The 27,357-nt window shown below is 40.6% G+C and overlaps 1 protein-coding gene across 8 annotated transcripts; it reads left to right on the top strand.

The window, feature by feature from the left end:
- Positions 1-316: 316 nt before the first annotated feature.
- DAB2 (DAB adaptor protein 2) lies at positions 317-25,616 on the top strand. Of its 8 annotated transcripts, none has more exons than XM_086870134.1 (15): positions 317-363; positions 12,425-12,551; positions 14,293-14,432; positions 15,058-15,156; positions 15,470-15,601; positions 17,499-17,582; positions 17,817-17,840; positions 18,114-18,161; positions 18,356-18,418; positions 19,223-19,846; positions 20,704-20,857; positions 21,451-21,978; positions 22,427-22,518; positions 23,393-23,460; positions 24,190-25,616. In XM_086870134.1, exons 2-14 carry the CDS (start codon positions 12,458-12,460, stop codon positions 23,453-23,455), a joined length of 2,145 nt encoding a protein of 714 aa, XP_086726260.1. In that variant the 5' UTR covers positions 317-363; positions 12,425-12,457; the 3' UTR covers positions 23,456-23,460; positions 24,190-25,616. The 8 variants fall into 8 exon arrangements, with proteins under 8 accessions (XP_086726260.1, XP_086726262.1, XP_086726261.1 ...); XM_086870136.1 differs by having other exon boundaries at positions 23,396-23,460; XM_086870135.1 differs by having other exon boundaries at positions 12,432-12,551.
- The last annotated feature ends 1,741 nt before the right edge of the window (positions 25,617-27,357 follow it).

A 27,357-nucleotide genomic window follows, 5' to 3' on the forward strand; every position in this document is an offset into this window, starting at 1 on the left:
CCGTGCCCTCGCAGGGCCCACCGGTGTCCCCGCACTTCCCTCCCGCGTGTCCCCGTGGGCTCCGGGCCCCGCCGGAGGCTGTGCCCAGCTCCCTCCCGCCCCGCAGCGGCGGCTCGCAAGGGGTTAAACTTGTGAGCACCGACACGTTGAGGGGGAGTAGCCAAGACCAAGCAGCAAAAACATCGCAGCGCATTCCTGGGTAGTCCTCAGCTGCCAGCATCTGATTAAAACCATATCGCTCGCTGTGAGTGGCTGACTAATCTCAAGGCGAGAGTGCAGCCGAATATTTAACCGGGGCCCCGGTCCCAGCCAGGCTACGGCTGCGCTCGGCGGATCATGCACGGAGCGGCACGGATCTAGCCCGTAAGGAGCTTTGCGGGCTGGGCTCGGCGCTCGCACGGCCGGGGAGGGGGTGATGCGGGGCTGAAGGAGCTGTCACCGGGGCAAGGAGCTTTTTTTCTGCCACGACGTGCCAGTCGGTGCCCGCGGCGGGGCGCGGGGTGCCCCTGCGGGCTGGGGCTCCGGAGCGGCTCCGTGCGCCCCGGGCCGCGGCTGAGAGGCGCGGCGGGGCCCGAGCGGGGCTGCGGGACCGTGCCCCGCCTCAGGAGGGGTGGAAGCCGCCCGCATCCCGCTCCTGGCTCGGGCCAGGCGAGCGGCCGGGGAGGCATGAGGGCAAAGCGATATAAACGCGCGATTTCGGTCTGTGTGTGGAGAGGAGGGGGTTAAAATCATTAAACAGATTAACTATATAAGCACTAAATTTCCTATTTCCTATAACTAGTTAGTTATAACAAACAACTAGCATGAAATAATCTCTCTAATAGCAGAGATAATGAGAACACAGGTTAGGATGCTGCGAAGCGGGAGTAGGGTTTTGTTCTGTTTTTGATGAGCGCCCTTCTGCCTGCCGGTGAATTTCTGCGTGCAACTTCAGTCTGGGATAAACTGGGATAGCTGTAGATGTTGACGATTATCTGGAACTAGTCTTCTATCTTGACAGAGAAACTGACTTCTCAGGTGATGATATAGAAGGTCTAATGTCTATGTCTATGGTGACACTTAATGTTGGGACAGTGCCAGTGCAGCGAGCCGTAAGATAAACGCAGGTGTTGCCAACATAGACAGATCTCCTCAGCTGGACTTCTCTGTAAGGAGCTTTTACCCCTCAAAAATGTTGAGACTGGTTACTCGAATGCGTACTGCAAGTTCACTGGTAAGGCTGATTTTATTAATTTGAGAGTCGGGGATTTTTAAGTCTTCTCCTAATTAAGCTAGTTTGCCTTAAAAGGGTACATTTTTTTTCTTCAGAGGTCTTCTGTAACTTCCACAAACGAGGCTGTCCAAAATTAACTGCAAAATTAACTGAATCTGAGAGCATGAAGGCTTAGACTTGCACAATGTATGGTAAAGAATAGCCACAGGTATGCTCTAGGATGGCAACACCTCAGAAAATAGACAGAATTAAAGATGCAGATTCAGTTAGAGAGAATTGATTATGAAGGTGTGTGTTCTAGCTTGCTGTGAAGATTTGACAGGTGATGTTAAATTGAAAGGATGTCACTGTGTCTGATAGTGACCTGCTAGGAAATTATAATGCTAGCAAGTCTTTGTGTCAGCTTCCATTAGGACCTTCCTGGTGGTAGGTGAGGCTGCACACATGAATTGTAGTCCAAAGAAAATCTTTCCAGCTGATGAGGGAGTCACCCACTACATCTCTTCAAAGAATCACTGCAGTGTCTTCCAGCACAGCAATGTTTCTTGAGGCATAATCAGCTTTTCAAAATTCCCTGGATGGTGTGAAGATGTGGTCACATCTGAAGCAGAAATTTTTATTAGCAGTAGGTTTGCATTGGAAGGAGGACAACCAAATGGTAGCAAAGGTAAGGAGGATGAGAGTGCTAAATGAATCTCTGGTGAGTCACCAGAACAGAGGCTTAAGTAGCAAACATCATGATTTGGTGCATAGGAAAGCTCAGTGTAAAATGGAGTGAATGCTGAATCCTTCAGGCTTTATGTGGCTGGCATCAATTTCTTTTTGTGAAGGTAAAGGCGATTGTCTAATCTACAATGCTGCTAAGTATCTCTGCACAATCTATTTTCTCATTAAGAACATTACTTGTTAAACTGCCTGCACACTGCAGACCAGTAGCTGCTATGGCTATGCTTCTTATGCTTCTTGCTCAAGGCCTCTATTTCTCAAGCAAACATGAGAAGAAACACTCTAAGCAGATGGTTATAACCTATGGAAAAGGTAGATTTTGTCTCTGTGGGAAAGCAAATAAGTGAACTTAATATCAAGGAAGGGTGAATCCAGTGTGGATGCTCAAAAATCAAAGTAGAAGAGCTGTAGCTTGAGATATGATGTAAAGTGCACCAACATATTATAGCTGTCAGGTATTGTTGTGAAACCTGCTGATTTTTCTCTCCTGTTGATGGTCTCTTTTCCTAGTAAACTTCACAAGTTTAGGAAATTTGTGTGACCAGCTGGGTTAACCCTAGGAATGCTTGCAGAATTTATTTGGCAAGGATAGCAATATGTGACCACTACAGAAGCATGAATTTGCCAGTAAAAAAACAATAAATTCCACATCTGGAGAAAGCCAGCTTGATTTGGAAAAAGTGCTGTTGCAAATTCCACTTGTTGGCTAGATTCTGTCAAAAGAAATGATGAAGCAGTTTGAAGGTAACTTGTAATCTGCAAGGATTTTGGAGAAGAATTTTAGATCTTGCCTGTAGACTAATGGATTGTTAGTAGAATCGGGATGATATCACAGCTGGTGTTGTGTTAAAGAGATCAAATAGAATAAGGTGTCTAAGGATTGTAACTGAGAAGAAAAACTGGCATTAGAAACCTGACTCTGAGGCTGTCCTTGGGTTCAAGGGTCTCAGGGTTATAAAGAAGCTGGATGAAGCACAGTGTCAGGCCTAGTCAATAAACAAGAGGTACCAGTTTCAACAGGATTACCTTGTTTATACGAGCTGGGCAGCTGAGTGCTGAACGAAGCATCTTCTCCCATCCATGTCTTCTCAGCCCTAGCTTATGGAGACCTAGACCATTCTAGTCTCCCCTCATCTGAAAAACTGTGCCTTGCATATGCTCTGGAGTGCTTGAGGATGAAGTGCCTCAGCTGAAATGCCCAGTAGATCTTCACCCCTAATTATCCGTGTGATTTTTAAATTAGTTTTAAAAGCTTTTAATACAGCTTCATAGCTGGTGCATGTTCCCTTAAATCTAAAAGCTCAGACATTACAGGGCCAGTTAAGGACAGATTATTGGCCTTGGAGCTGTATTTCCTGCTGTTCTCTCAGTTCATGTTGCATCCTTAAGCAATAAGATGAGGATTATCTCTTCAGCAGAAAAAGTAGGTCTAAGACAGAATAATGAACCTTCACCTTGAAAGTCAGGAGGCATCATGACAATGTCAGCTAGGAAGTTGTGCCTCTAGCAAAGTCTACTCAAATCCTAATGCTGATGTGCCACACACCTAATAATTTTAGGCCAATGGCTAAAATGCCTATGGATGAAACTTTCCTCTTAGGAGGGGACAAAAGAAGTTGGGAGCACTGGGGATGTAGTTTTAATATTACAACCTGTTTTTCTACCTTGCAGATATCTTCTGTGCCCTGTCATAATACAGTCATTTGCGCTTTGAGGCGAGGGACAAAGGTCACTGTATGAGTAAGGACTAGTTTTCTAGTAGCTTGAATCACAGATCTGTCTGCAAACAGCGGCTACCCTGGTTGATGGAAGGTAAACTCTAGATACTCCTTGTATGCTTCTGAGGGATGTGGCATCCCTAGAATATGCTACCAAGACTATCATAGAGATGGGAAATTAGAGATGGGAAATTAGAGACACCCTGGTCAAGATTGCTTTATAGTCTGGATTTACGAATAGTACTATAAACATCCTCGAATATCTGTAATTATAATGGTAGGGAAACCTACTGCAGAACAGTCATCTGTGAAATTCTATTAGCTGTCCAGTAGGATTTCTACTATAAGAGCTGTGGTGAAACTCTAAAATTCCTAGTTAATCCTTTCTAACCTCTGTTATAGGTCTTTCTGTACCACTTTTTAAAACTTGAGTCTTCTGTAGTTATTCATTACCTTTCCTGCTGCATATACGAGGGAGAGCTGGGGGCCTTGGTAATAACTAATCTTAAAGGCAAGTATAACCCTTACATTAAGTAGTACGCTTCATAATACCTAACAAGACTGGAACTGTTGTAGAAGAGCCTACAAGTATGCTCTGCAAGCAGAATTTTTATCAGTCTTCTCAGAATACATAATGAACATAATTTGCATCTCTTACAAGAGGCAGTATGGAGTGACTCCTGTGACAGTAACCGCTACAACAATTCGTGTCTTCAGATGCACTGAAGTATCTGGGGGCTAGGTGGAGTGCTCTTCAGTTACTGCTGAAATGAATGTTTGATGATAGGCTTTTGGCTGCTCCTGGGATAACCAGGCTGGGTAAGCACACTGCAGTACTCAACAACATGGCCAGGATTACATGGGTTTAGGCTGTGAGAATGCAAGAATAATAGAGGAAAATCCTATATCTCATACGGATAAATTTGTGAACTGATTGAGAACACAGTTAAGAGTAAACTGTGCAGAACACAGGCAATCTCTTTCAGTACAGCTTGCATATACTCAAACTGCAAAGAAGGATAACTGTGCCAGGAGCAGACAGTTAACTGTATGCAGCTGACATAACCTATGATAACAGCTTCAATATGTGTCAAGTTCCTGCTCTGAGAAGGAGGGGTGAAAAGCATGGTTATTGGCAAGAGTCCTTCGCTATACTAACAAGCAAGAAGATCCAAAACAGGCCTTCCAGGCAGGAGGGATTTAGGAGTACAGTTGGAAATGAAGTGTTTGATTTGTTCGGTTCAAACTCAGTTGCATCTGAGTAAACACTAGATGCCTCGAATAACAACTGCTTTACTTCCATGTTGTTTGGTATATCCAGTGAGTCTCAACAAGGAATATTGAGCTATAGGCACTGAAGCCATATTGCTTGAGATTACTCATCCCAAGGGCAAGTAATGCTTTCCTTAGCAATAGCTGCAGCAGACAGCTGAGCTCTGGCTCAGGTGCCACTAATTTATGAGGCTTCAGATCTGCAAACTGGAGAGAGTTATAAAGGAGTGCTCCCTTAGCAGGTTGCAAAACATACTGTCTTTCTTGAAGCCTGATAGGAAAAAAAATTCTTGTGGATAATTTAAATATTTAATCTAATTTGTCTCTGTTTCCAAAGTAATAGTTCTGTATCAAGAAAGGTATCCCAGTATGCCCTTTCAATTTCTTTCTAAGGGAAGAATTTGGAGTTCAGATATTAGTACTTCTAGTACTGAAAGCAAAGGGTTTTCTTAATTCAACAGTTTAATGAATAGGTTACCATAGATAATGAACAGAGATTGGAAAGGCTGCTATCAAGCCTTGTTGCAACATGCTGTCTTATTCCTGGAACAACTCATAATTTGAGGTTGACTAGCTAGATATTTGGGCACTGCCTTTGGATACTGAAGTTCCTGGCTGAAAAATAGCTCTATCAAACACTATGACAGTGCTAGTTTCCTTCATCTTTTGATCAAGTCTTCAGGGAACCAGATAGCACTAGCTTATTAAATGCTTTTCACTCATAAATTGCTATTGTTCTATGTGTTCATCAGGTACAGCTTATTTTACCTGGTCATTACTTCTCTTGAGCCCCCTGCTTTAATCTTCCTGCAAAAGATGTATTTATTTCTATGACAAATGGGAGAAAAATCCAGAATAGAAGCACTACTGTAGCTGGGTTGACAAGTAACTAATTATCTTTTCAGAAATCATAGGATACTAGAATGATAAAAAAGTACAAATCCAATTGCACACTTTTGAACTGTGTGACCTGTTCAGTCCCAGCTGCTAACTTAGTGATACTCTCTTGGCTGTGATTCAAGTGTGTATGAAACACTTTCAGGAACCAAGTCTGAATTTCTGTGTTCTTGCTAAAAACCAGGAGGTTCAGAAGAGACTGATGTGATGAGAACAGACTGTTCTGTTCAACTGATGAAACAGCAGCTGGCAAGTTGGCTGAATGGTGAGATATCTGTAGGGTTTCACAGGCATGATCCTGCACCAGCAATGGTACATGCCAACATCTGTAGCTGCCATGGCCAAATAGTGCACTAAGAGCTTTATCTATTTTGCAGTTGGTACTAAGGAAGGGAGCAGCACAAGGGAGGTGTCTGATGTATCTAATGTTGCACTTCTATCTTACTAAGTAGATGAAAATCACCTTTCCCTGTTTCTCACTACTGGTTGTATATGATGAAGACAGCTGGACTATGTTCCACATCAGTGCTAACATCAGTATGTAAGTACTGTTGCACTTTATTCCAGATTTCATGTTGACAGAGGAAGTCCTTGGCATAAGTCTGCCTTTAATACCTCAACAAAGTATCAATCCACTTCTTGGGTAAGAAGACAATACATCAAATGGAGCTTGAAACGAAAGATACATATAAGTTCCCTAAAGTAAAATCCCATTTTTCTATAAATACATGGTCCAAAAGGTAAGCCCCTGGTTTAATTAAAGTCACAATATCAAGCAAATGATCTCTTGAACACAAATCACATTTCTACCAATCTACAGCCTAAGCAGGACAGTTCAAGAGGCTTTTTGAACTGAGTGATGGGTGCATTGCTAATTTTGGCCTTACTGAATTGTGGCAATGACAGCTACACTTGCCAGGCAGTGTAGTTTAATATCCTTTTCAGCTGTCTCTCTTATAAGACCAACCACAGGATCTTTGGTTGTAGTCTGAGGTATAAAAGTATATATTCAGCTATCTTTCTGACAGTACTGCTCTTGCATTCCAGACATGGTTAAAACTGGAGGTGAATAGTTCCCAAGCTGTCTATAAACTGTCTTCTACCTCTTGCCTTCAAGCAGGTACTTGTCATGTAAAAGTGTGAATACATCAGGTATAACCTACCTGTAGGTAAGGTGATTATTTCTCATGAACCTTAGTTGCTGGATGTGCTGGTACATAACAGAATAATTTGATGGTTTTAATAGAGAACACAGACTAATGTTAATGCTTGCATCAGAATAAGCATCTGGAATGTTCCATCTAAATCACTGTAATCTCTTGTGTCATGTTACAGAAGGTTTATTCAACTCTAACTCTTTAGACACTGTCAGATACCAGAGCAATGGGTGTTCTAGCAATGAAAGAAAACATTTAAGATTATATTTTATATGACTTCTCAGCATGAGTGATCCTGTTTAAAAAGCAAAGGTCTGATTAGCACTTTTATGTTTCTGATTTATTGATGCATGCCTAGGGCTTCTCAAGGCTACTACCATTGAAACAGGAAGTAAGCAGAAAATGTGATAATCAGATGGGGAGTTGTTAGATGTAAATGTCAGTCAGCCCTACAGGGGCTCACACAAATGCACTATTATACTCCTGATGTGAGCAGAAGGCTGCCAGTCAAGATAATTTACTGATAACAGATTATCTGGCTTTACAACTTTGGCTCTTGCTAGTGTTCATTGTGTGAATTGCTGTTCAGCCTTTTGTCTGTTTTCTTAGCTTGAAAAACTAAAGTATTGAATTCACTAACATAGCCTTCTAACCAGAAGAACCTGACTGATCCTTCAAGAACAGTTGGGGAGGAAACAACCTGCCCCAGAAGCATGTTCAGCAGTTGAACTATTGCTGTGCCTCCTGTTACTACTTCATCCTTACAGGCTGCATTTCACTTGGCAGTAAAAGCTTCCCTTGTCCTCTCCCGGCCTTGCAGATTCTAATTCAAGGTTAATATTTACATGCAATAGCTCTTTAAGCTGAGTCATGTACTTGTAGGGACAAAGAAGGAGCACAGGCTGAGAAGAGGACAAAGTATTAGGTTGATGAGCAGATGTTTAGCTTATCTTTTTGGGTGTCCCTAACCTTCTCTCAGATAATCTCTCATCAACTTTGAGACATTTATCTTCGCCTGATGACGAGGGGAAAAGCCTGTGTGTTGGTGAGGATTCTGTTCAGTCCTTAATTCTATGACAAACTACAGCCATAATGAAGATTCTCAATTCACTTGAGCACAGGACAAAAACATAATCATTAATTGCCATAAAACATAAAAACATAATCATGTTGCCACCCCTTTCTCAAATAAAAGATATCTGTAAAAGCATCTCTAGTGGAAACTAAATGTTGCTCAACAAAATTGTTCAGCATGTTCTTCCAAGTCTTGCTAAGAAACAGGTATTTCAGGGCTGACTTGCCATTGCTGACAGCCCTCCCTGCAGAGAGTTCAGAGAAGACACCAAGAGTGCAGTATGCCAGAAGTTTTAAGACTGAGAAAGTTTTGACTAAGGTAACTGTGTAGAAATTAAGTTTAACTCTTGAAAGGAGAGCAGTCTGACTTGAGACAGTAGGTAGCAAGTCGTACATCAAGGACTGTGTGTTGGGAGCCTGACATGATGTTTATCTGAGGAGTCATCAGTATCTATCTGCCCTTCACTGGACAGTCCCTGAAGGAAAGGAGGAAGATCCAGCTAGTGGTCTCTCTACAAGCCCTGTCTGGAGTAAATTGACAAGTGGCTGAGAAAAATGTGTGTGATATGTGGTGATACAGGCAGAGTTTGGTGCACTTCTCCCGAGGTGGCAGCATTGTAAATCTGTAGTCTTTGGATTTTTGAAACAGTGCATTTAGCAGAGTAATGAAGATAAGCCATATAACTGATTAGTGAGTAATTAAGGTGTGGTGATAGCAGTGGACTCATCTACATGGACAAGACTAAAACTGCTTTAAATTAAGTGCTGACATAGATGTTGGGGGAATGATCTTGCTCTTTTCTATACCTGAAGACATGACTCTCCTTTCAAGCTTTCATAAAAGCACAAGAATTTCTAACCTTGCCATGCTTGCTGGCTGACTCTTTTGAGATGACCTCAAAATTAAAGTGTAAGACAACAATTCTAATCTTGTTGCCTTCCACCTGCAGCTGGATTAAGGAAATTCTAAAAGGCTGAATATTGTGAAAGGAAGTCCCCAAGAAACAAATGGAAGGTTTTAACTTTTAGTTACTTGTATGGTAAGCACACCATTCCATTAAGATAACATAAACGTAAGGGTCATGAAGACCTTGCTGAGTTGTAGTTTGAGTTTAAAGCCCAGAATCCATATTTACTTGTGGTTGAGGTTCTTTTATTGTGAACAGAATAGATTACTGCTAGCTCAATCTACATGTTTCTCCCCACCCCAGAGAAATTTTATGGTGAAGCCAGAGATAATTCAGTGTAGACATGTGGCTTAACTTAAAATATGAACACGTATTAAGGTTGCCTTTGTCTGTAGATGCCTTGAAAGGCTACCTAGAACAGAGGCTAGACAATGTTAAAGGAATAAAGTAGGTATTTATTAAAAAGGCCATCAAAGGATACCTTTGTACCTTGGGCAGTACAAGAGCCTGGCTGTGGCTACACCCAAGATGGACACTGGATCACACATTTTCACACTTTTATAAATTTGGTCCATTTGCTTATTGGGGTCAATTGTCCAGTTACAGCTTCAGGTTCTGAAGTCCCATCCTCCCTGACTGCTCTCCTCAATTCACCATTGTTTATCCTTTTGGGGGTCTGAAGCTGAAACAGTGTCCTTGGTTCTTGGGCTGGAAAAGGATTGTTTTGTCTAACTAAAAACTGAGAGGAGAACTTGCTAATACTTTATATGAAGTTCAGGGTTATATACACTAACGCAGTACAGAATCTGGAAAATATGAAAGCTAAAACTTAAGGCATCACTATCATTGCATTCTTAGTTTAACTAATTCTGTTGTTTCTCAGGTTATTTTCAAAGACACTGACTTCTCCAGAGGTATGATAAATTATCGTGTTGTGATGTGAAATTTCACCAGGGAACATGAGTTTTGCCAGATCTCAGACATGAGAGTAGGTCCTGCAAAGTAGCCAGATAGCCCTAAAATTGCACTGCTAACACTAAAAATGAGTTTTTCCATAGTAAGGCAGGATATTTGCAAAGGTTCAGCCACACTTGTGTAATTTCTGCCCATCTTACTCCACTGTGGGTGTTTTTTGCTATCTGGTTTTATTAAAGTTAGTGGTCTGACTTCCATACAATGGAGTCAAATGCCAATGATGACCAGAGATGCCTTGAATTCAATGATGGCAGCTGAACATATAGATATAGACCATTTTACAGTTGCCAAAATGAGGACTTGCTTGTGCATATTTGCTCTTTCCTAAATTATTTATTTTTTATTGCCTCTTAATTTTACTTCAATGTGTGATACAAGTTGTAAACCACAGTTGGGTGTAGGTCTACTCATTAGAGGAAGAAGGATCACTGACAGGCAGGATTCAGTGCCATGAGTTTCTTATTTCTTCTTTCCATAATGGAGCTAGGCAGAATGTCCTAAAGCTATAACTCAGCTTTTTGAGAGCAAGGCTTATTTCTCTTTTCTGGGCCTTTCCCTTCTATTCTCTCAACAGTAACCTTCCATATAGGATTGGGTTTTTAACTAATAGTCCAACTTTAACTCTCTTTCCTTCTTCATTATTTCTGAAGGACTTCATAAATCTAGGGAGGGATTCTTTATGCTTACAAAAGCTATCTCCACCCAAAAATGATACTCTTTATATATATATATATATCTTTTGTTTTAGCACTGTAACAAGTATTCTGCAAAATCCCTGCTGGCTTAATAGTTTTCCTCTTGACCTTTTGTCAGAATGGACACACAAGCCACTCTTTCAATGATAACATTTCTTAAAAAACCATGGCTTGCCAAACAAACTCTTCCTCTGACATCTCTTTCTACTCAGAACCACTTGAAACTTTCACAGCAACACCTTTGTTCCCTTGCATCAAATGTTCCCTAGCTGTGGCCAGATAAGTTGCATACAGAGGAAAACAGGTATACCTGACAGTTCTTTCCCATTTGAGCACCCTTATCTCTGTTGATTTACTTGACCAATGCTAAATGCAATTCACAAACCATCTGGTAAGAAGCTAGGTCTAATTTTGCTTAGGTTAGCTAGTTCCCTAAAGGCCTTCCTCCTGGTTAAATGGAAACTGAGGTTTTCAGAGTGAAATTCTCTCTTTAAGATCTAGGAATTTTTCTTCTTCCTGTGTTAAGAATTGATATCCATTACTCAGGTAGTGGCAAGCTGGTTGAGTCAGTCTAGTTACTGACTTAGCAGAAAATTGGGGGAGGAAGGGAAGGCAGGAATGAGATCAAAACCCTGAAAGGACATTTCAAGTAGTGGGTAAAGCACCAGCTATTACTAAGGCAAACAAGGAATTGACTATTGAGAAAAAAAAACTTCTAATGCAAGGGGCTATGCAGCTCTTCTGCACTTTTATGTACATACAAGTTGTGTCTCAAATGCTGGAGTAAAGGGGTAGCAGCTTGCCTGAACATAGGGGTAATTAGAGGGGAGCCTAATTATTTAATCACCTAAACAATTTCTTGACTTCATTTGTTATCTTAAAATTCAAGGTATTAACTATAGCCATTGCAATATCCCAGACAAGATTGATAGAATTGTTTCTGTAGCAGATGTGGATATCTAGTTCTTTCTGTCTTGATTTAGATCTTCATGAAGCTTCTCTGAGTACCTCTGTTCTGTTGGAACAAAACATAGCGACTGTAAATTTTTTTTTAAATTTGTGTCTCAGAGAGAAAAGGGTCACATGGCATAGAGGTAAATCCTAAAAGTCAGCAGTTTATTGTCAATTTGCAGGGGTTTTGAAAATGTGAAGGTTACTTGATTACTTGTTAAGACAAGTGTGGGGGCGGTTTGGCTTGAGGTTCTGTTGTGTTCTTACTGGGACAGTCTGTCTGCAGCCTGAGGAAATTATTTGGTTTTACCTGTTGGGTGGTATAACCTCTGACTTTTGCGGGATATAGAAACATGAATAATATCTACTGGCATCTTTGGGGTGTTTTGGTGTCATCCTCATGGGTGTTTGGAACAGATCCTAGCAAATGTTTCTTGCCTTCTCTCCCACACTACTTTAGAGGTGCAGCTGACAGTGCTGAATGAGAATAGCCCAAAATACCTGAGGTTCTATAAATATCCTTAAAAGGTAAAAAAGCTAAAGATTGACAGGTTGGCTTGTATCAGTGCAAGTAGAGCCTGTTGATGTAGATCAGTGTGCCCTACTGCTAAGGTATTTCTGAGGTGAGGGTTCATCACCTCCTGCTGTAACTTCGTGCTCTGACTCTGAGCCAGACTTGCCGTATGATCACTCCTTACACATTCAGGCTTTGTCAGGCATCAGTGTTCAGCAGAACTCTGATGGACTAACAACTTTAATCTTATATTCGATAAGAATATTTCTTCTTCAAGGTAAAAATAGTATGTCTGAATTCTAACTTCTTATTTGGGTTTTCAAGCCTACAGTGAACGTAACTGGCCACAATCCCATCATGTCTACTGAAGCTGAAACTGCTGCTCCCAACAGCCAGCCTGAACAACAGGCTCCACCAAAGGCACAGTCTTCAAAGAAGGAAAAAAAGAAAGGTAAGAAATGCTTACTACTTGCACAACTCCTCTATTCTGTGTTCTTAATCTTTTGCGTTTGCCTAAACTAAGATCATCCATCCCACTACTGCTGAAATAAGTGAGTTTTCCAGCTGACCAGAAGAGTAAGTAAATATGCCAGTATAATAAACTTAACCAGAAGGTAGGCTTTTAGCGTTAAAACTCCTTTCTAGCCTTAAGTTCTAAAGCTCTCTGTTCCTCTGTTAAGTTGTTTGCTGAGCCTGACAAGTAAGGAAGAGCCCAGAGAAGCAAGAGCCTCCTGAGGAGGTGACCAGACCTTGGACCACCACAGCACCCATTAGTCTGAACTTGAACCCGACTCCTCCCCTGTCACAGCGTGTGCTGCAGTGAGATCCCAGGGAACAACCAGTGTCTCTGAGCCCAGAGATGATTTAGGACAAAGGGATGGTTTCTCATTTGCCAATCCAACAACTGGTTTATTGAACACAGCCTCAAATAGATGCAGGGATGAGAACCAAGGATTGGGTTAAGGGCACAGGGTTAAATGAGAGGCAAAAGGGGCAGATCTGAGGGTCAAGGTTCAATAGGGACAAGGGAAAGTGGTGCAGAGGAGTGAATAAGGGTTGGGGAACCAAGGGGATAACAGGAGTAGAACACTGTGGCAAAACAGAGCCAATGGGGGCTAAGGGAAGGAAGAACGTTCTAGGAAGGGTACATGAATGGTAAACAGGGGATGAACAAGGTTGATATCAATCCCCACACACTATCAGAACACCAGAACCGAAAAGGCACCAATATGGCTGCAAAAGGCCCATGGGAGGGAAGCCTTTTCTTACTCTATTCTAGAAGAGTGTCTCTCCCGTTTTGCCTCTGCCCCTCCAGGGTTGAGGCATTTTGGTAACGGGGCCCTGGGCCTCCACACTCCCCCCAGTCCAGAAAGGAGTGCTGGATACAAATTCTTATCCAGGGAAGCTAGAAAACGCATTCCATGAGAATTATTATGAAACTGATAATAGATTTTTTGATAGATTAGGTCATGTAAATATAATTACCTCATATAAAAATACATACCTAGGTGCATACATGAGCTATGTTGAGCACGTAGAGAAGAAAAGCAAGCAGTTCCCAGCAGGAGCAGCAGAAATAACAAATTAGTTAAAATCCCAAATACTTAGAAGGACAAGAGTACCAGGACTCATTGTAGAAATGATGGTGCTGATATCAGGTTCTAGTATGGGAACTGGGAGATTATTTTTGCACAGCAAGAACGGATCTGCCTACATCAGAACACAGGGACAACACCTAAAGGCCTTACTGAGCACCCTGTATGACCATGGGAAGTACCATTTTTGCATGGTATTTTTTTCTTAGAACACCTTACTTTTGCTTATCCATATTTTAGGCTTTTATGTGGTGAACAATTGTTCCGAAGCTCCCAGACAATAAGCACGAGGCTTCACTCTTTGAACTGAGGCCATGTTCTGCAAGAGTATGGTGACCATAAAGGAGTAACTGTCTTGCAGTGCACATGGATTGTTAGTCAGCTGTACTCAAGAGACAGTTTTAACATAGACATGGTGTATATTTTTTAAAGATCACAAATATCAACATAGCCATTTCAATCGTAAAAAAGAAAAAAAACCAAAAAACAAAACCAAAAACAACCAGCCAAGAAAAAGAAATAAACAAAAAACCCAACTCACCCAAATATAAAAATAACCTCAAAAAAAGACCCACTAAACTTTTTCTCTGTTCCCAGGGCCAGAAAAAACAGATGAAACCCTCTTGGCTAGATTCAAAGGTGATGGTGTAAAATACAAGGCTAAACTGATTGGCATAGATGATGTTCCTGAGGCAAGAGGAGACAAAATGAGTCAGGATTCAATGATGAAGCTGAAGGTAAGGGCTTGATCTGTGACGTAAGGAACAATCTCTGGTTAGCCTTCAAAAAGCAGATCAAACAGTCACTTTGGCAAAATTTCAAATACAGATTAATGGTGATGAGTTACTAGTAGCACCCTCTAGATGGATGTTGCTTCCTAAACCTCTGGCTCAAACGACATTTCTCTGAAAGTCTTGGAACATTCCTTTGGGTCCACAGGCATCCAGTATGAATGCTGGCAGTATGAATTTCATCACAAATGATGAGCTTGGGTTTTGGAGGGGAAGGGGTGATTGCTGTGCAAGTTAACACTGACCTCAAAGCACAAGTTGGCATCCTGTATCAGTGGTGACACTCAGATACAGAGAAACTAAAATATAAATTAATCCCTGCAGCAACAAAGACCATTACTTCTGCAGTTCTGAACATTCACGTACCTTCAATCAGACTGGAAAAGCAGGTAAAAGATGCCGCTACTGCAGCAGTTTTGTGGACTAAAATCTGTTTTAAGAATCTAAGACAGAGAAAACTGCCTGGATCTGTGGTATGACTTTAGACCTAAGCAATAATATGTTACAAAAAACAAGTTAAAGCTCAGTCCAACAGAAGTCTCATCAATACTTTGGCATTCATTCTCTTTAGGGAATGGCAGCAGCAGCCCGTTCCCAGGGTCAGCACAAACAGAAGATCTGGGTAAACATCTCCCTCTCTGGAATCAAGATTATAGATGAGAAAACTGGGGTAAGATATAATTTATTTTCTTAATGTGATTCTCAAAGCTAGTGAGGCACCTGGACGTTGAAGCGATATGAACTAGATTCTTACTTGGGCACTGTACCCCATTTCCACATATAAAAATTGGCTTTTGAAACGTTTGTGATGCTGAAAACTCCTGTCAGAAGACAGCTGCATCTTATTGTAGTTAGTCAAAGGCTGATAAATACGAGATTTAGACTGAAGATTTCTAGCAGTCTCAATCATTCTAACTACACAGAACAGTGGTGATTATATTTCCAGAAATTTAAACCAATAGTTATTTTTATCCCAATTCCAGGTCATAGAGCATGAGCATCCAGTAAACAAAATCTCCTTTATTGCTCGGGATGTAACAGACAATCGTGCCTTTGGCTATATATGTGGAGGAGAAGGCCAGCACCAATTCTTTGCCATAAAAACAGCCCAACAGGTATGAATCAGACACTTTCTTTCACATACTATGGATAATGTTGTTGTGTAAACATTTAACATGTGATAAAGGTCTAGTGTTTGGCTGGAAATCCCACAAAATTCCTTTGGGGAATCCAGCATGCATGGATAGATTTTATTGAAAGAAAGACAATAGGAATTGTCTGTGTCACTACTGGCTTCTGTCTTGCACAGTTTCATTGTAGTCCAGAATAAAAGCACTCAAGTAGTCTTGCTTACTGTGATTAACAGTGCTTGTCTATGTACCATGAAAGTCATTAGTGAGAGGAACAGAGCTATTAACACAGTCTTCCCACTGTGAAAGTACTAATTCTTAAGTAAAATAGCCAGTTTCATTCTGAATTAACAGGAATATAGAACTACATTAGCCTAGTTCATGTCATGCTTTGCCTTGTGCAGCAGGAAAATCACTTATTCAATTGAACAAAGATTCTGGGGCCTGTAAGTGATACGTCTGGTCCTCCTAGGACCTCTTAACCCTAACTTGCTGGGAGGGATTCTGATCCTTCTGTGATAAGTTCCTCACATGCAGAAATCCTGTGTGCAAGGTTAATCTCTCTCTGAGGGGAATCTGTACGTAAGCAGTACTGGAAAAAGCTACTTAAAAATACCACTAAGAATTATTCAGCTTCATAAACAACCTGAAGTTAGGTATTTTTTGTTTATCAGCTTGTCTTTATTATGATTTCATAATATAACTGAGGAGCTCCTTGTTGGAGCATGTTACTAATTCAGTAACAGCTACAAGGCCTTCTAAGTCTGTTGAATTTGTCAGCATTCTGACCAATAATTGTATTGATTTCAGTGGAATTGTAGATTAAGCACAAAAGCCTTTTGTATGTACTCTGGACTCTATTCCTTCATTTCACCACAGGGTGCTGCTTGCCAGCCCTTGAGCTCAGCCAGGCCTTAGACAGGTCTTGACTTGCTACTTGGTGTTTTTGTCATAAACTTGCCGAGCTCAGAAGCAAGGACTTCTGCAGATCTAGTCTGCTGCAGCTCTACTCCTTGTTAAAGTTAGTAATTCTTGAAATGGATCTTCCTGCAGCTGCATGTCTAAACCCCTTGATTGGGAGAGGATGGTGCTCAGGTGTAAACAGTGAGATCTGTTCAAAGCATTCTCAGCTTGAGCCAGTGGTAGTGGCTGAAGATGGGGATGTGTCCTACTCTAGACATTGACAAGCTGCTGTATGTCTGACACAAGTGTTCCAAAGCAGTGTAGCTGAACTCGCCACCTTCTCGACAGCATTCTTGTTAATGGATGTACAGGGCATGCCCTGCCTTTCTAATTCACATTAAACTGTCACCATGTCTCAGATCCCATTTAAAGCTGGTCTCTGCCTCACACATTTGAGGAGATGATAATCTTACCTTATGCTCACATTGCTCATTTGTTATTTGTATACTGTTTAAAAGAGAAGTAGTAATATGTGTGGAAGCTTTCTCCACACTCAGTGATAGAGTTGGTAGCAAACAGACAAATGCAAGGAGACTACCAGAAGGCTTGGATGAATTTTGCACTTTGAGGACTTGCTTACACTTAAGAAGTATTGCTACCAGATTTTTAGCAAAAATATTAAAAGTATTGTTACTTTGTGCAGTTTTAGCACAAAACCTTTATGCATGGTAGCACAAATTTGTGTACAGACGCTTTTGTAGAGTTAGTAACAGTTCTACACCGATTGTGTCCCTTCCCCTTGGATTCTGCATGAGCAGACTCTTGTATGAAGACAAAACAGGTCATTAAACTCTTGCTTTTCCTGTTATCTCAACCCAAGTCTTACACCGTTTAGAGAAGTTTGGCTTGTTGCACAGATTGCTGTTTTAGAACTCCAGGTAAAAGTAGTACATGGCCTAAAATCTACATTCTTTTCCAGGCTGAGCCTCTGGTTTCTGATCTTAAGGACCTCTTCCAACTAATCTATAATATGAAGAAGAAGGAAGAAGAAGAAAAGAAAAAGGTGAGTAAAAATATAGAAGCTGCATGACTCTGCATAAAGCTTGCTTCAATTTTGGCTGATTTGGGGGCTCTTATAAGACTTGATACTAAGCGCTGCCTAAACCCAGAAACACTGGGAGCTGTGCCACCAGTTTGGCTGCCTGGGTCTGGTAAGCTCCTCCAAAGTGACAGAATTTGACTTTTGTTGATATCCTACATGATGTTTAGGTATTAAAAATCTTCTTTTTTTCTTTAGAGTGAAGAAGCAAGTAAGACTGAGGTAAGTCACTTCCACTCAGCCCCTCTTGATTAGATATGCTGCTACACCACATCTAACTTTGACTTTCATTATGCTGCCAGCATTATGAAGGCAGTATCAGATGCCAAATTACATTGAAATGGAAGTGAAAAGAGTCTGTGGAACTAATACTGAATAGTGATCTCTATCATGCTTCCCTTCTCCATTACTTGCTTTTTAAAGCCTGCAAGTCCCTTGCTTAAGGCAAATTTTGAAATTACAATTATTTCTGACATTGTTGTCTGTGTGTTACAGAATGGTGGTGAAGAACTGCCTGCTGATCAAGCTGACAAGGCGAAACTGGTAGGTTCAATTTTAAAATGTCATTTGATGCTATTAAAATGTTCATAATTGAATGTCTCCATAATGTGTAGGAAATGCAATGTTTATAGATAGTGTTTACAGTGCTTACTGCAGATTTTAAGTAAATCTGCATGATGCTTCTTCTTGTGAGAGCTCTAACAGATGCCAATTCTTTCAATATTTCTGGATTCAAGGGAGTTGACCAGATGGACTTGTTTGGGGATATGTCAACACCCCCTGATATGAGCAGCCCCACAGTAAGTAGACTCGAGCTTACTTGCCTTGGCTTTTTCTTAGGAAGCAAATTCAGTCCTAGTAATAAGTGTTGCATTTATTGAGGCATCTGCCTAGCAATCATCATTGTACTAGTGGGGTAGTGCTCTAGAAGTATCCACTTGATCACACTAGGTATCATTCTAATACTTAATTCTACTAGTGTCATTCCAGTATGTCTAGCTCAAAATTTGGCCCAATTGCACAAAGGTGTGCAAAACCTTATCATAGCTCAGTATGACTGCAAAAATCCTATAATTTTAAATCCGGCACTATAAGAAACCATCAGCACGGTGCAGCTGGTGCTGTCAACCCAGCCAGTGACCAAGCCTTCCCCTGCATGCTTGGTGGAGAATTACGTTACCTTCCACTGGCAAATAGCTCTTCAGCTTTATTCTAAAGCTGAGTCTGCAACCTGAAGTCTTACTAAGGCAGTGGGATTTCACAACTTGTCAAAACTAAGGACTAGGACTCAAACAGGGGTCTTTGACTCAAGTGAAAGTTTGTGTAATTAGTTCTTACTGACTCTACAGTCACTAGACTGAAGACCAAGAATATGATGTTTAACTGTGGGATCTGAAAACAGATGTTTCAGTATTGGGTTTCAGAGACCAAATAGCTGTAATTTGACTATGGATAGCAGTGCCTGCCTTTGTGATTTTGACTGTTTAGTGGTATAATTTATAGGGTACTTGGATCTCTTCTTTTGCAGCTATTTTCTTTGAGCTTTTTCACTGTGCAGCAAAATCTATGTATAACTAACTTCATTTTTCTCTCTGAAAAAATAGGAGGCTAAAGAGATTCTGTTAGTGGATTTTAATTCTGAAATTGAGACCAAACAAACCTTTGCAAAAGAGGATCTCTTCTTGAATGGCATCACAGCCTCTCTTCCACAACCAAAGGCACAGACACCCTTCTTGCCTGAGAGTTCTTTCTCTACCAATCTCAGCTTCTTTCCTACACCTAATCCAAACCCTTTCAGTGATGATCCTTTCACACAGCCAGCCCAATCTGCACCACCTTCATTTGATTCTCTAAAATCTGATCAGAAGAGAAGTCCAACTACATCAGGGGGTAATGGTGCTTCAAACGGTGATATTGACTACTTTGATAAACAGTTTGACCAGATTTCTAATAGAACTGGCAAACGAGAAGCACTGACATGCCTGTGGCCACTTGAGAGTAAGTCACCTGCAGCAAGAATTCCCAATGTGATACCAGAGAGAGAACGGAATGGCTTTCTTGAAGTCCCAACAAAACTGGTTGTGGAAGGTGCTTCCAAAGGAACATCTCTGCAGAATGGAGTAAATCTGGATTCTGAAAACAATATCCAATTTGTGCCACATGAGCCTATAACAATTAGCCCACCACCACAGAGTACCAAGCCAGGAAGAGGAAGGAGATCTGTCAAGGTGAAGAGTGTTCAAGTAACTTATGGTGATATGCATGATCTTACTTGGAGAAGCTGGCTGAAGGAAGCTTTTCTTTCTTATTACTGTATAACTGGATACCTAGCTTTGCAACACATCTACTTCTGCCTGCTCTGCTCACACTAACCTCTCTGCAGCCATGATGCCTTCTAATATCTATGAATGTTTCATAGTAGCCATGGTCACTAAATTCTATACTCTCTTCTTTAATGCTGCCATACTCCTGTAAAGGTCTGGTAAGTATGCTGCTATGCATAACACTTAACACTTGATATAATGCCAGAATCTGTTATGATAGTAGTATAACATTCATGATAGCAGTATGTATGCCCATCAACCTAGGGTTTCATAACAATAAGATACCAGTACTGGCTTACCAAAACCCATGTGGTTTTTCAGTATTTGCCTACTGAAGGAAATTTCAGTGGCTTGCATGACTAGGCACAGGGTGGCTCTGGATCAGCTTCATTTATCTTGTACTTAAATTATGCAAAACTCCTCTGGCCTTGACATAACCACAGGGGTTTCTGCAGACTAAGCAGTAGTGTTTAAAGGGATAGGGTGCAGAGGGAAGCTCACTTGTAGCAAATAATTCAGCCATTTTAAGTCCTGCTCTTCTTCTGTTGTCTCATGTCTACTATATATTTTACCTGCTTAATGCCAAGTATTTCCATAAGCATGAACAAAAGGGTGATGTTTGAAAATCTTATACTCTAAATGATACATCAAAACTCCCTCCTCTGTTTTAGATGAAAAAGTCTTCTAGCTCTGGACTAGGGAGCCCTGATCTTGCTAGCATGTGTTCTACCATGGCATCTCACTTATATTTTTCTTTCTAGACTGCATCGAATGACTTACTCAGCTCAGACTTCTTTGTGCCATCTACGGAGAGCCTTAACTTGAGCTCAGGGTCACAGGCAGGAGCTCAGCTGACTAGTCCACTGGACCTCTTCAAAACAAGTTCTACCATAGCATCTCCACTGGCTGGTCTAGGTTAGTTTACAAAAATAAAAGTCTTGTTCCACTCCAAGATATCTCCTAACACCAAAACATGGGTTCTAGTTTTCCTTTACTTCTTGTGCTGTACCCTTTAATCCAGGTGCTGTTTGCCCTAAACTAGTACATTCAGCAAATAGAGGGCTAATTCTGCATCCTTAACTGAATCAGGATTAAAACAATCAACTATTTTAATTTGGACAGCAGCTTCCTACTTCAGGTACCCAAGGCTTAAGTGGGCCAAGCACTACTTGTAAGGTCAGGGTAATGTTGCTGCACAGTGTCTTAGTTACTTCTGTTTACATGATTGTTGTGGCAAATCCACCTGTCACTTCTGTGCTAGAACTATGTTTGTCCTTCCCTTACAAAAACCTCAGTTATGTCCTTGCAGCACTGAAATGCAGCAAAGTAATAAATTAAACCCTTTCTCCCTGCTTCTTTCCCCCAAATAGTTTGATTTCTAAGTGCAAACCGAGATTTTCACAAACAGTACGTGAAAATCTTTTGCTGGTACCCTTTATGGAATTGATATGCTCCTGCTTGTAGTCTTCAGATGACTGAAATGCTGTGTAACAACAATCTCCCCCCAGGTGGTTTGCCAGTCACTTCATCACCATGGACCCCGCAAACAGTTTCCTTCACTCAGGCTACATCAGTCTTCCACGGGTCTATGATGTCTGCGCAGTCTCCAGGATTTACTCAACCACTTGCCTTTGGCACTCAAGCAGTGCCAGGCTGGAACCAATCTTCATCCTTTGGTACCACATCCACTCAGTCTTCTGGTCTCTGGCCGCAGCCAGCACAAGTTCCACCTAGTTCTTGGGCACAGCCAACCAGTGCTGTAAATCCTTTCCAGAGCAGTGTGTTCACATCTCCAACGCTACCAGCTCAGACAGCCTCGGCTCTGCCCTCCATGTCAACATCAGCTAGCCCACCTCAGCCACCACCCAGAACTACACAGCAGAAGGAGCTGTCCAAGAAAGAGAGCGATGCATTCATTGCTCTGGATCCACTTGGGGATAAAGAAATGAAGGATGTCAAGGAAATGTTCAAAGACTTCCAGCTGACAAAGCCACCTGCAGTACCAGCAAGGAGAGGAGAACAGCAAAGCCTTTCAGGTGCTTCTGGAGTTTTCAGCAGTTACTTTAGTAGTAAAGTAGGCATTTAAAAGATAGTACAGATCATGATGAAATGGAAGCTAGCAAGCTGTTTGCCAAAATGGCTGGTAACATTTTGGAGTTAATGGTTACTGAAATAGAGGGTTGAGGGGCTGTCTCAACTACAAAATTGAAGACTTGATCAGTGGCAGTGGTGAAATACTGACACCTAGTGCCTCGATGACTTGACTAGAACGAGGTAAACCTAAGTCTGAACGTTAGAATTTCCATCTGATTTAAGCTTAGTGAGGGACAAGCAGGAGTTAATATTGTGGCTCCAAGCAACTTCCATGTGATTTTTTTTTTGTGTGTGTTTCTAATTAGATGAGCTGTGGTGTTGCTATACAAGCAGACCTGAGTTCTTGTTAATTATGTCAAGTGATTATAGCAGTATGTCTCTCTTTTTTAGAACCACCAAAGCCTGTTCCTCGACAAAGTGCGCTGCCAGCTGATGACCTGTTTGCAAGTCAAGATAAAACAGACCCTTTCGCTGCCTCATCTGTAAGTAGTAAAAACCCAACAAAACAAACAAACAAAAAAAAAAAAAACAAAATACAAACAAAAAAACAAAACAAAAAAACCCCACAAATACCAAAACCTCTAAATGACATTACCACCACAAAAAAAGCCATCAATTTTTTTTTTTTCTCCTTAGTAACTGTGGTGCCTATGTTTGAGCACTAGTTTAGTTCTGGCTTTAGAGGTGCTACAACAAAAACCTTTTGCATCTTTGAGGCTAATATGTAATCTAGTAGAGTGTAACTGTTGCAAGAAGGTTAACAAAGCATTATTCCATTTGGCTTGGCTCCGCAACCAGTTTCCCAAGGTGCAAAGTTCTGTAGTATTGGGACCCTCTACAAAAGAGTATCAAATAATGTAGCTGCAGAAATACTCCACTTTGGTTAGATATAAGCCTCTTTGGAACAGACTGAGCATTATGGATTGTGAAGCTCTCTAGCTGAACAAATGGGAAGTTCCATGTTAAGGACTCTGTGGGGGAGAAAGTGGCTTCACTAGATCACTCTATTTGGGACAGAGCACTTGAAGCCATCAGTGAAAATTCTGGACCAATTCCAGAATGCTGATTTAAGACTTCTAGCATTTGACTAAAAGACATCTCATCTTGACTACACTGGCTCTAAAGGAGTGTTTGGAAGCAAACATGGTTTTCTGAAAAATACCTTGCCTTGGACTAGCATAACAGCTAACACAGCTTAGAACCCCCTTCTTTTGTTGAAGAATATGGTAAATGTGTATTTATCAGGTGCTCTGAAGTATTCTTTCTAGGTGTTTGAACAGGAAGTAGCTCATAGAGCTTTGCAGTGTAAAACTGGTGAAAACTGTAAATCCACTAACAGCTTATCTCTTTCCTTAGAAGGAATCTCAGAATCCACCTTCTGGCCCTTTTGGTCATGAATTTGGCAACCCATTTGCATAGATCAGGTAAGTCTTCCACTAATAAGCCAACCTACTTCATCCTCTGAAATTTATTGAGGAAATGTTCAGTAAAGAGATAGCTAAAAACTGCAGGAGTTTAGTACTAATGCTCTCTGAAATGTGGCAAACAGTGCTTGGTAGAACTTCTGGTATAGTACCTCTATCAGACTTGTACATAGCTGTATTCTGTCTAAGCCTAGTCAGCTTCTTAAAAATAAAGACTTGATTCTTCCACAGACTCAAATTCCAAGCCCACAACAGATCTAATTTTCCTTTTCTTGAAGAAAAATAGTGACTGTATATTTGCTGCAGAATTCAGAGGGACTGACTTTAATACCTTCAGATATCTGTGGGAGAATGTTAGAGTGCCCTGTACACAGTGTACAGCTTTCTGAAGTTTAATCACCTTAACAACTGCAGTTTTGGACTCTGAGTAAATTGGAATAAAACAAGAATAAGGCTATTAGACTCTTACTCTGATTTTTAATCAAAAGCTGTTACAAGTACTTTTGTTGCTGAAACTAATGTAATTTGAAATTTCATAGCATTGACTGAAGAACATGGTCTATTGATCCAGCAAATCTTCTGCCATACCTTCCAGTCTGCCCCTGTCTAGCTTTTGACAGAAGACAAGAGTTGATATCTATTGCTTTAGTTTTGTTCCTAGTGGCTCTGTTTAAGCAATAAAGCACATCTCATAGCCATCCTAACACTAATTCCTTTCCATCATACCAGGCATAACCAGAAAAGGACAAATGGAATAACTGGACCTCTTCTCAACGTGATTTTTCTACGTGTTTCACTTTGCTGTCTGCTATTCTTGCTGTTGTTTCATGATGTCTGCAATCTAAAATATATCCAGGTGGATTGAAGCATGGACCCTCAAAGAACATGCTGTGAAGATGATAATTCAGGGCAAAGCAAATGGGGATATTGACTCACGCTGAAAACCCAAATTCAGATTGGTGGATGTTACCTTTACTTTAGTTCTTTGCACTCCTCTACAGAGAGGTTGGCAGCACTGAGTAATGTCTTGTACCATTTCCCTTTACATGGCACTTACTGTCCCAAAATAGAGGAACTTAATGTACCCTAGGGGAGAGTTGTTGCCTTTGCATAAGGGTGTTGAATTAGTAGCTAAAACTCCACACATTTAAACAACTAGGTCAGTTGCCCATTATGACAGCAGCAGCCAGTTGTAAAGTGGATGCTACTCAATTCTAACTGGTGACTAGACAGATGACTTGGTCTTCTAGCCACAAAAATTTAACTATGTGTAGAGGAAAATAATATTACTCTATTTAACTAAAAGTATCATTCCACCACAAATGTGTCATTAAGGGACTGCGGGGTCTGTAACAGCGCTGCTGAAGCCCTGAGTACTAGAGGCCTACACTGTAAGCTGCAAAACTTCTTGCAGAACATTTAGGTAGTTGTGGACACTAACTGTTGTCTTGGTGCTAATATGGCAGTTTTCAGGGAGGGAAATCTACTAGGATTACTTTTCTATTAAGGTGGCTTGGCAAACAAATGAAACAGGAAGGTAGGGTTCTTTCTTACATCTCAGTGAATCCCTGATGTGCTAAGTTTGAGTTGTCATGGTGTAGTGGGGTATGTTTCCAGCATGCTAGAAAACAAAAACACCAAAATAGCTTCACTCCATGCCTAGGTTCCTTGTGAACAGATGCACCATCTCTGTGCTATTAATGTGAGGTAGTACTCTATCTTTTGGAAAACATGCCTCTTCTCAAGAGCCTCTTTACTAACAGGGTTTTGAACCAGTTACAACTGCCTGTAACAGCTACATTCTTGGCCAGTGGTGATGACTGATGTGTCAGAAGTTTTTCTGTTATTGTTAAGTATAAACTTGAAATGTTATTGTTAAATCAAATGCCTAAGCTGTTGCTAAACTGGAGAGCTAAGAAAGTCAACTTGAATACAGCCTTAGTATCCAATTCAGCCAGTCATGAAATTAGTTGTGTATACAAACTTCTCTTGCACTTTCTGTAATGCAAAAAAAAAAATTTTAAAAAAATAAAATCACAAATTTAAGTATTTGTCTCAAACTGGAAATGTAGAAACTTATTGATGTTACACTGTTATATAAAACTGTAGTATCTGTTACTTAATGACATTAAAAAGAAGCAACTCTTCATACCAAATAAGCATCAGTGTGGCTGTTAATTCTGCCTTCTCTTAAGTCAGTCTTGTGGCCTAGTTGACATCAGAAGTTCAAAGCCTGCTGAGAAGAATTCCTCACAGGTTCTGTAGCTGTTTGAAGAAAGTGTCTTTCTGTAACTTCTTGCATTGGAGCTGTTCAAAAAATGCTGTGCCATATTAAGAAATAATATGATTTAGTAGACGCTGTCACTAGAACTTTTTCCCTTGGGCTGCTCAGCCTGAGCTTGTTGCTGCTAAATATGCTTTCCTGCTTCTTTCTGCAGAGCCATGGGAGCTAAGTACTTAAATTGCATTGCACTCAGAAGTTTCAATAATGCACCTTCTATATTCCAGCTTTGCAGGAGATCTAAAGTGATGCTGGGAAATCTCAAAACATCTTCTTGAGTTCAGAGGAAATTATATAACTCCTTCAACGGAGATAGCTATAAAAATAATAAATCTGTTATTAAGCTGCTGCTTTAGACTATTCTAATATTTAGAATAATTATAATGCTTATTTCTAATATTATTTGATGGTTAAGGGGCTAAAAACAATTAATTGCAAAGTATTTGTTATCCAGCTTGAAATACAGGTTTTAGGGGGGTGGGTACAGAGTCACAGTGGGGCTTTTTTGGTTGGTTTTGTTTGGTTTTTTGGGGATTTGTTTGTTGGGATTTTGGGGGGTTTTTTGGTGGGGTTTTTCTTGGTTGGTTTGGTTTTTTTTATCTTCTTGACTGCCTGGCAACATACAATTTAGTATTAAAATGAAAAGGATAATTGACTGCCTTAATGCCCATATGAAGGAATATGTTTACCAGCATTTGAGTTAAGGATTTAAATCACTGCTGTTCAGATTCTGAAATGGCCATCAAGATACTCATTTAGAGCAAGATCTTCCTACAAGATGGCCAAAGATGCTTTCTGGTCTCCTAGCTAACTTTGAATAGCTGTTTACTCAGAGTCACCATCTTAAAGAACCATGAACTGTGATAGCAGTTTTGATGAAATAATACAATATTACAAGTGTCTGTGTCTTGCATTCTTGCCTAATAATGAGTTTATTGTAACTGGACTCATCAAGCTGAGGCTGCAGCAGGTGAAAATTTCTCTAAATGAAATAATCCAAATCAAAGTTTGTGCAGGGGGGAAATTTGCCTGCCTTACTTTACACACTCTCTGCACCCTGCCACAAAAAGCAAGGAAGAGGAAAACAATAAAATTACTCTTATTGTTTTTTCAATTAGCCACAGAAATTTCGAATATCTTTATCCTGGATCATTATTTCAAGATTGTATTTCATTATTATTTATTCGTTTATTATTACAGCAATGTAATTCTAAACATCAAGTTATTTATGAGTGAATTGTGACTTGTGTCCAACACGTGATGGATTAATCTTAACCTGATTACAGCAAACTACTGAAGAGGAATGCTCTTCTAAAGAGCTGGTTTGTGGTTTGGTTTTTTTGTGACAGAGTGAAAGCTAAAAGAGTTTTAGTCTCATTCAAAGCCACAAAAATAACGTGTTGTTCTTTTATATTGGCTGGCGGAGGAATAAAAGGAGAATCTTGGGACTTTAGTCCTCCAGTTCTCCAAATGAGGATTCCAAAGCTGTTATACACTGAACTTGCTCTTGTAAACAGCTCTGCTTTAGGAACTATTTGTTCTTTACATGAGTCACTGTTATGACAGCTTTTTTACTAGGCAGTTAATGGTTCTCTTAATTCAATATGAAACGTCTT

Source organism: Cyanistes caeruleus, chromosome Z (assembly GCF_971803275.1).
Source record: "Cyanistes caeruleus chromosome Z, bCyaCae1.hap1.1, whole genome shotgun sequence".
NCBI lineage: Eukaryota > Metazoa > Chordata > Aves > Passeriformes > Paridae > Cyanistes > Cyanistes caeruleus.

Bases quoted from the DNA above. Each gene is read 5' to 3' on its own strand.
- DAB2 (XM_086870134.1), top strand. From the start codon at position 12,458: ATGTCTACTGAAGCTGAAACTGCTGCTCCCAACAGCCAGCCTGAACAA. The intron at 17,583-17,816 runs GTGAGTAAAAAT...TTTTTTCTTTAG, and splicing joins AAGAAGAAGAAAAGAAAAAG to AGTGAAGAAGCAAGTAAGAC. The intron at 18,162-18,355 runs GTAGGTTCAATT...TCTGGATTCAAG, and splicing joins AAGCTGACAAGGCGAAACTG to GGAGTTGACCAGATGGACTT.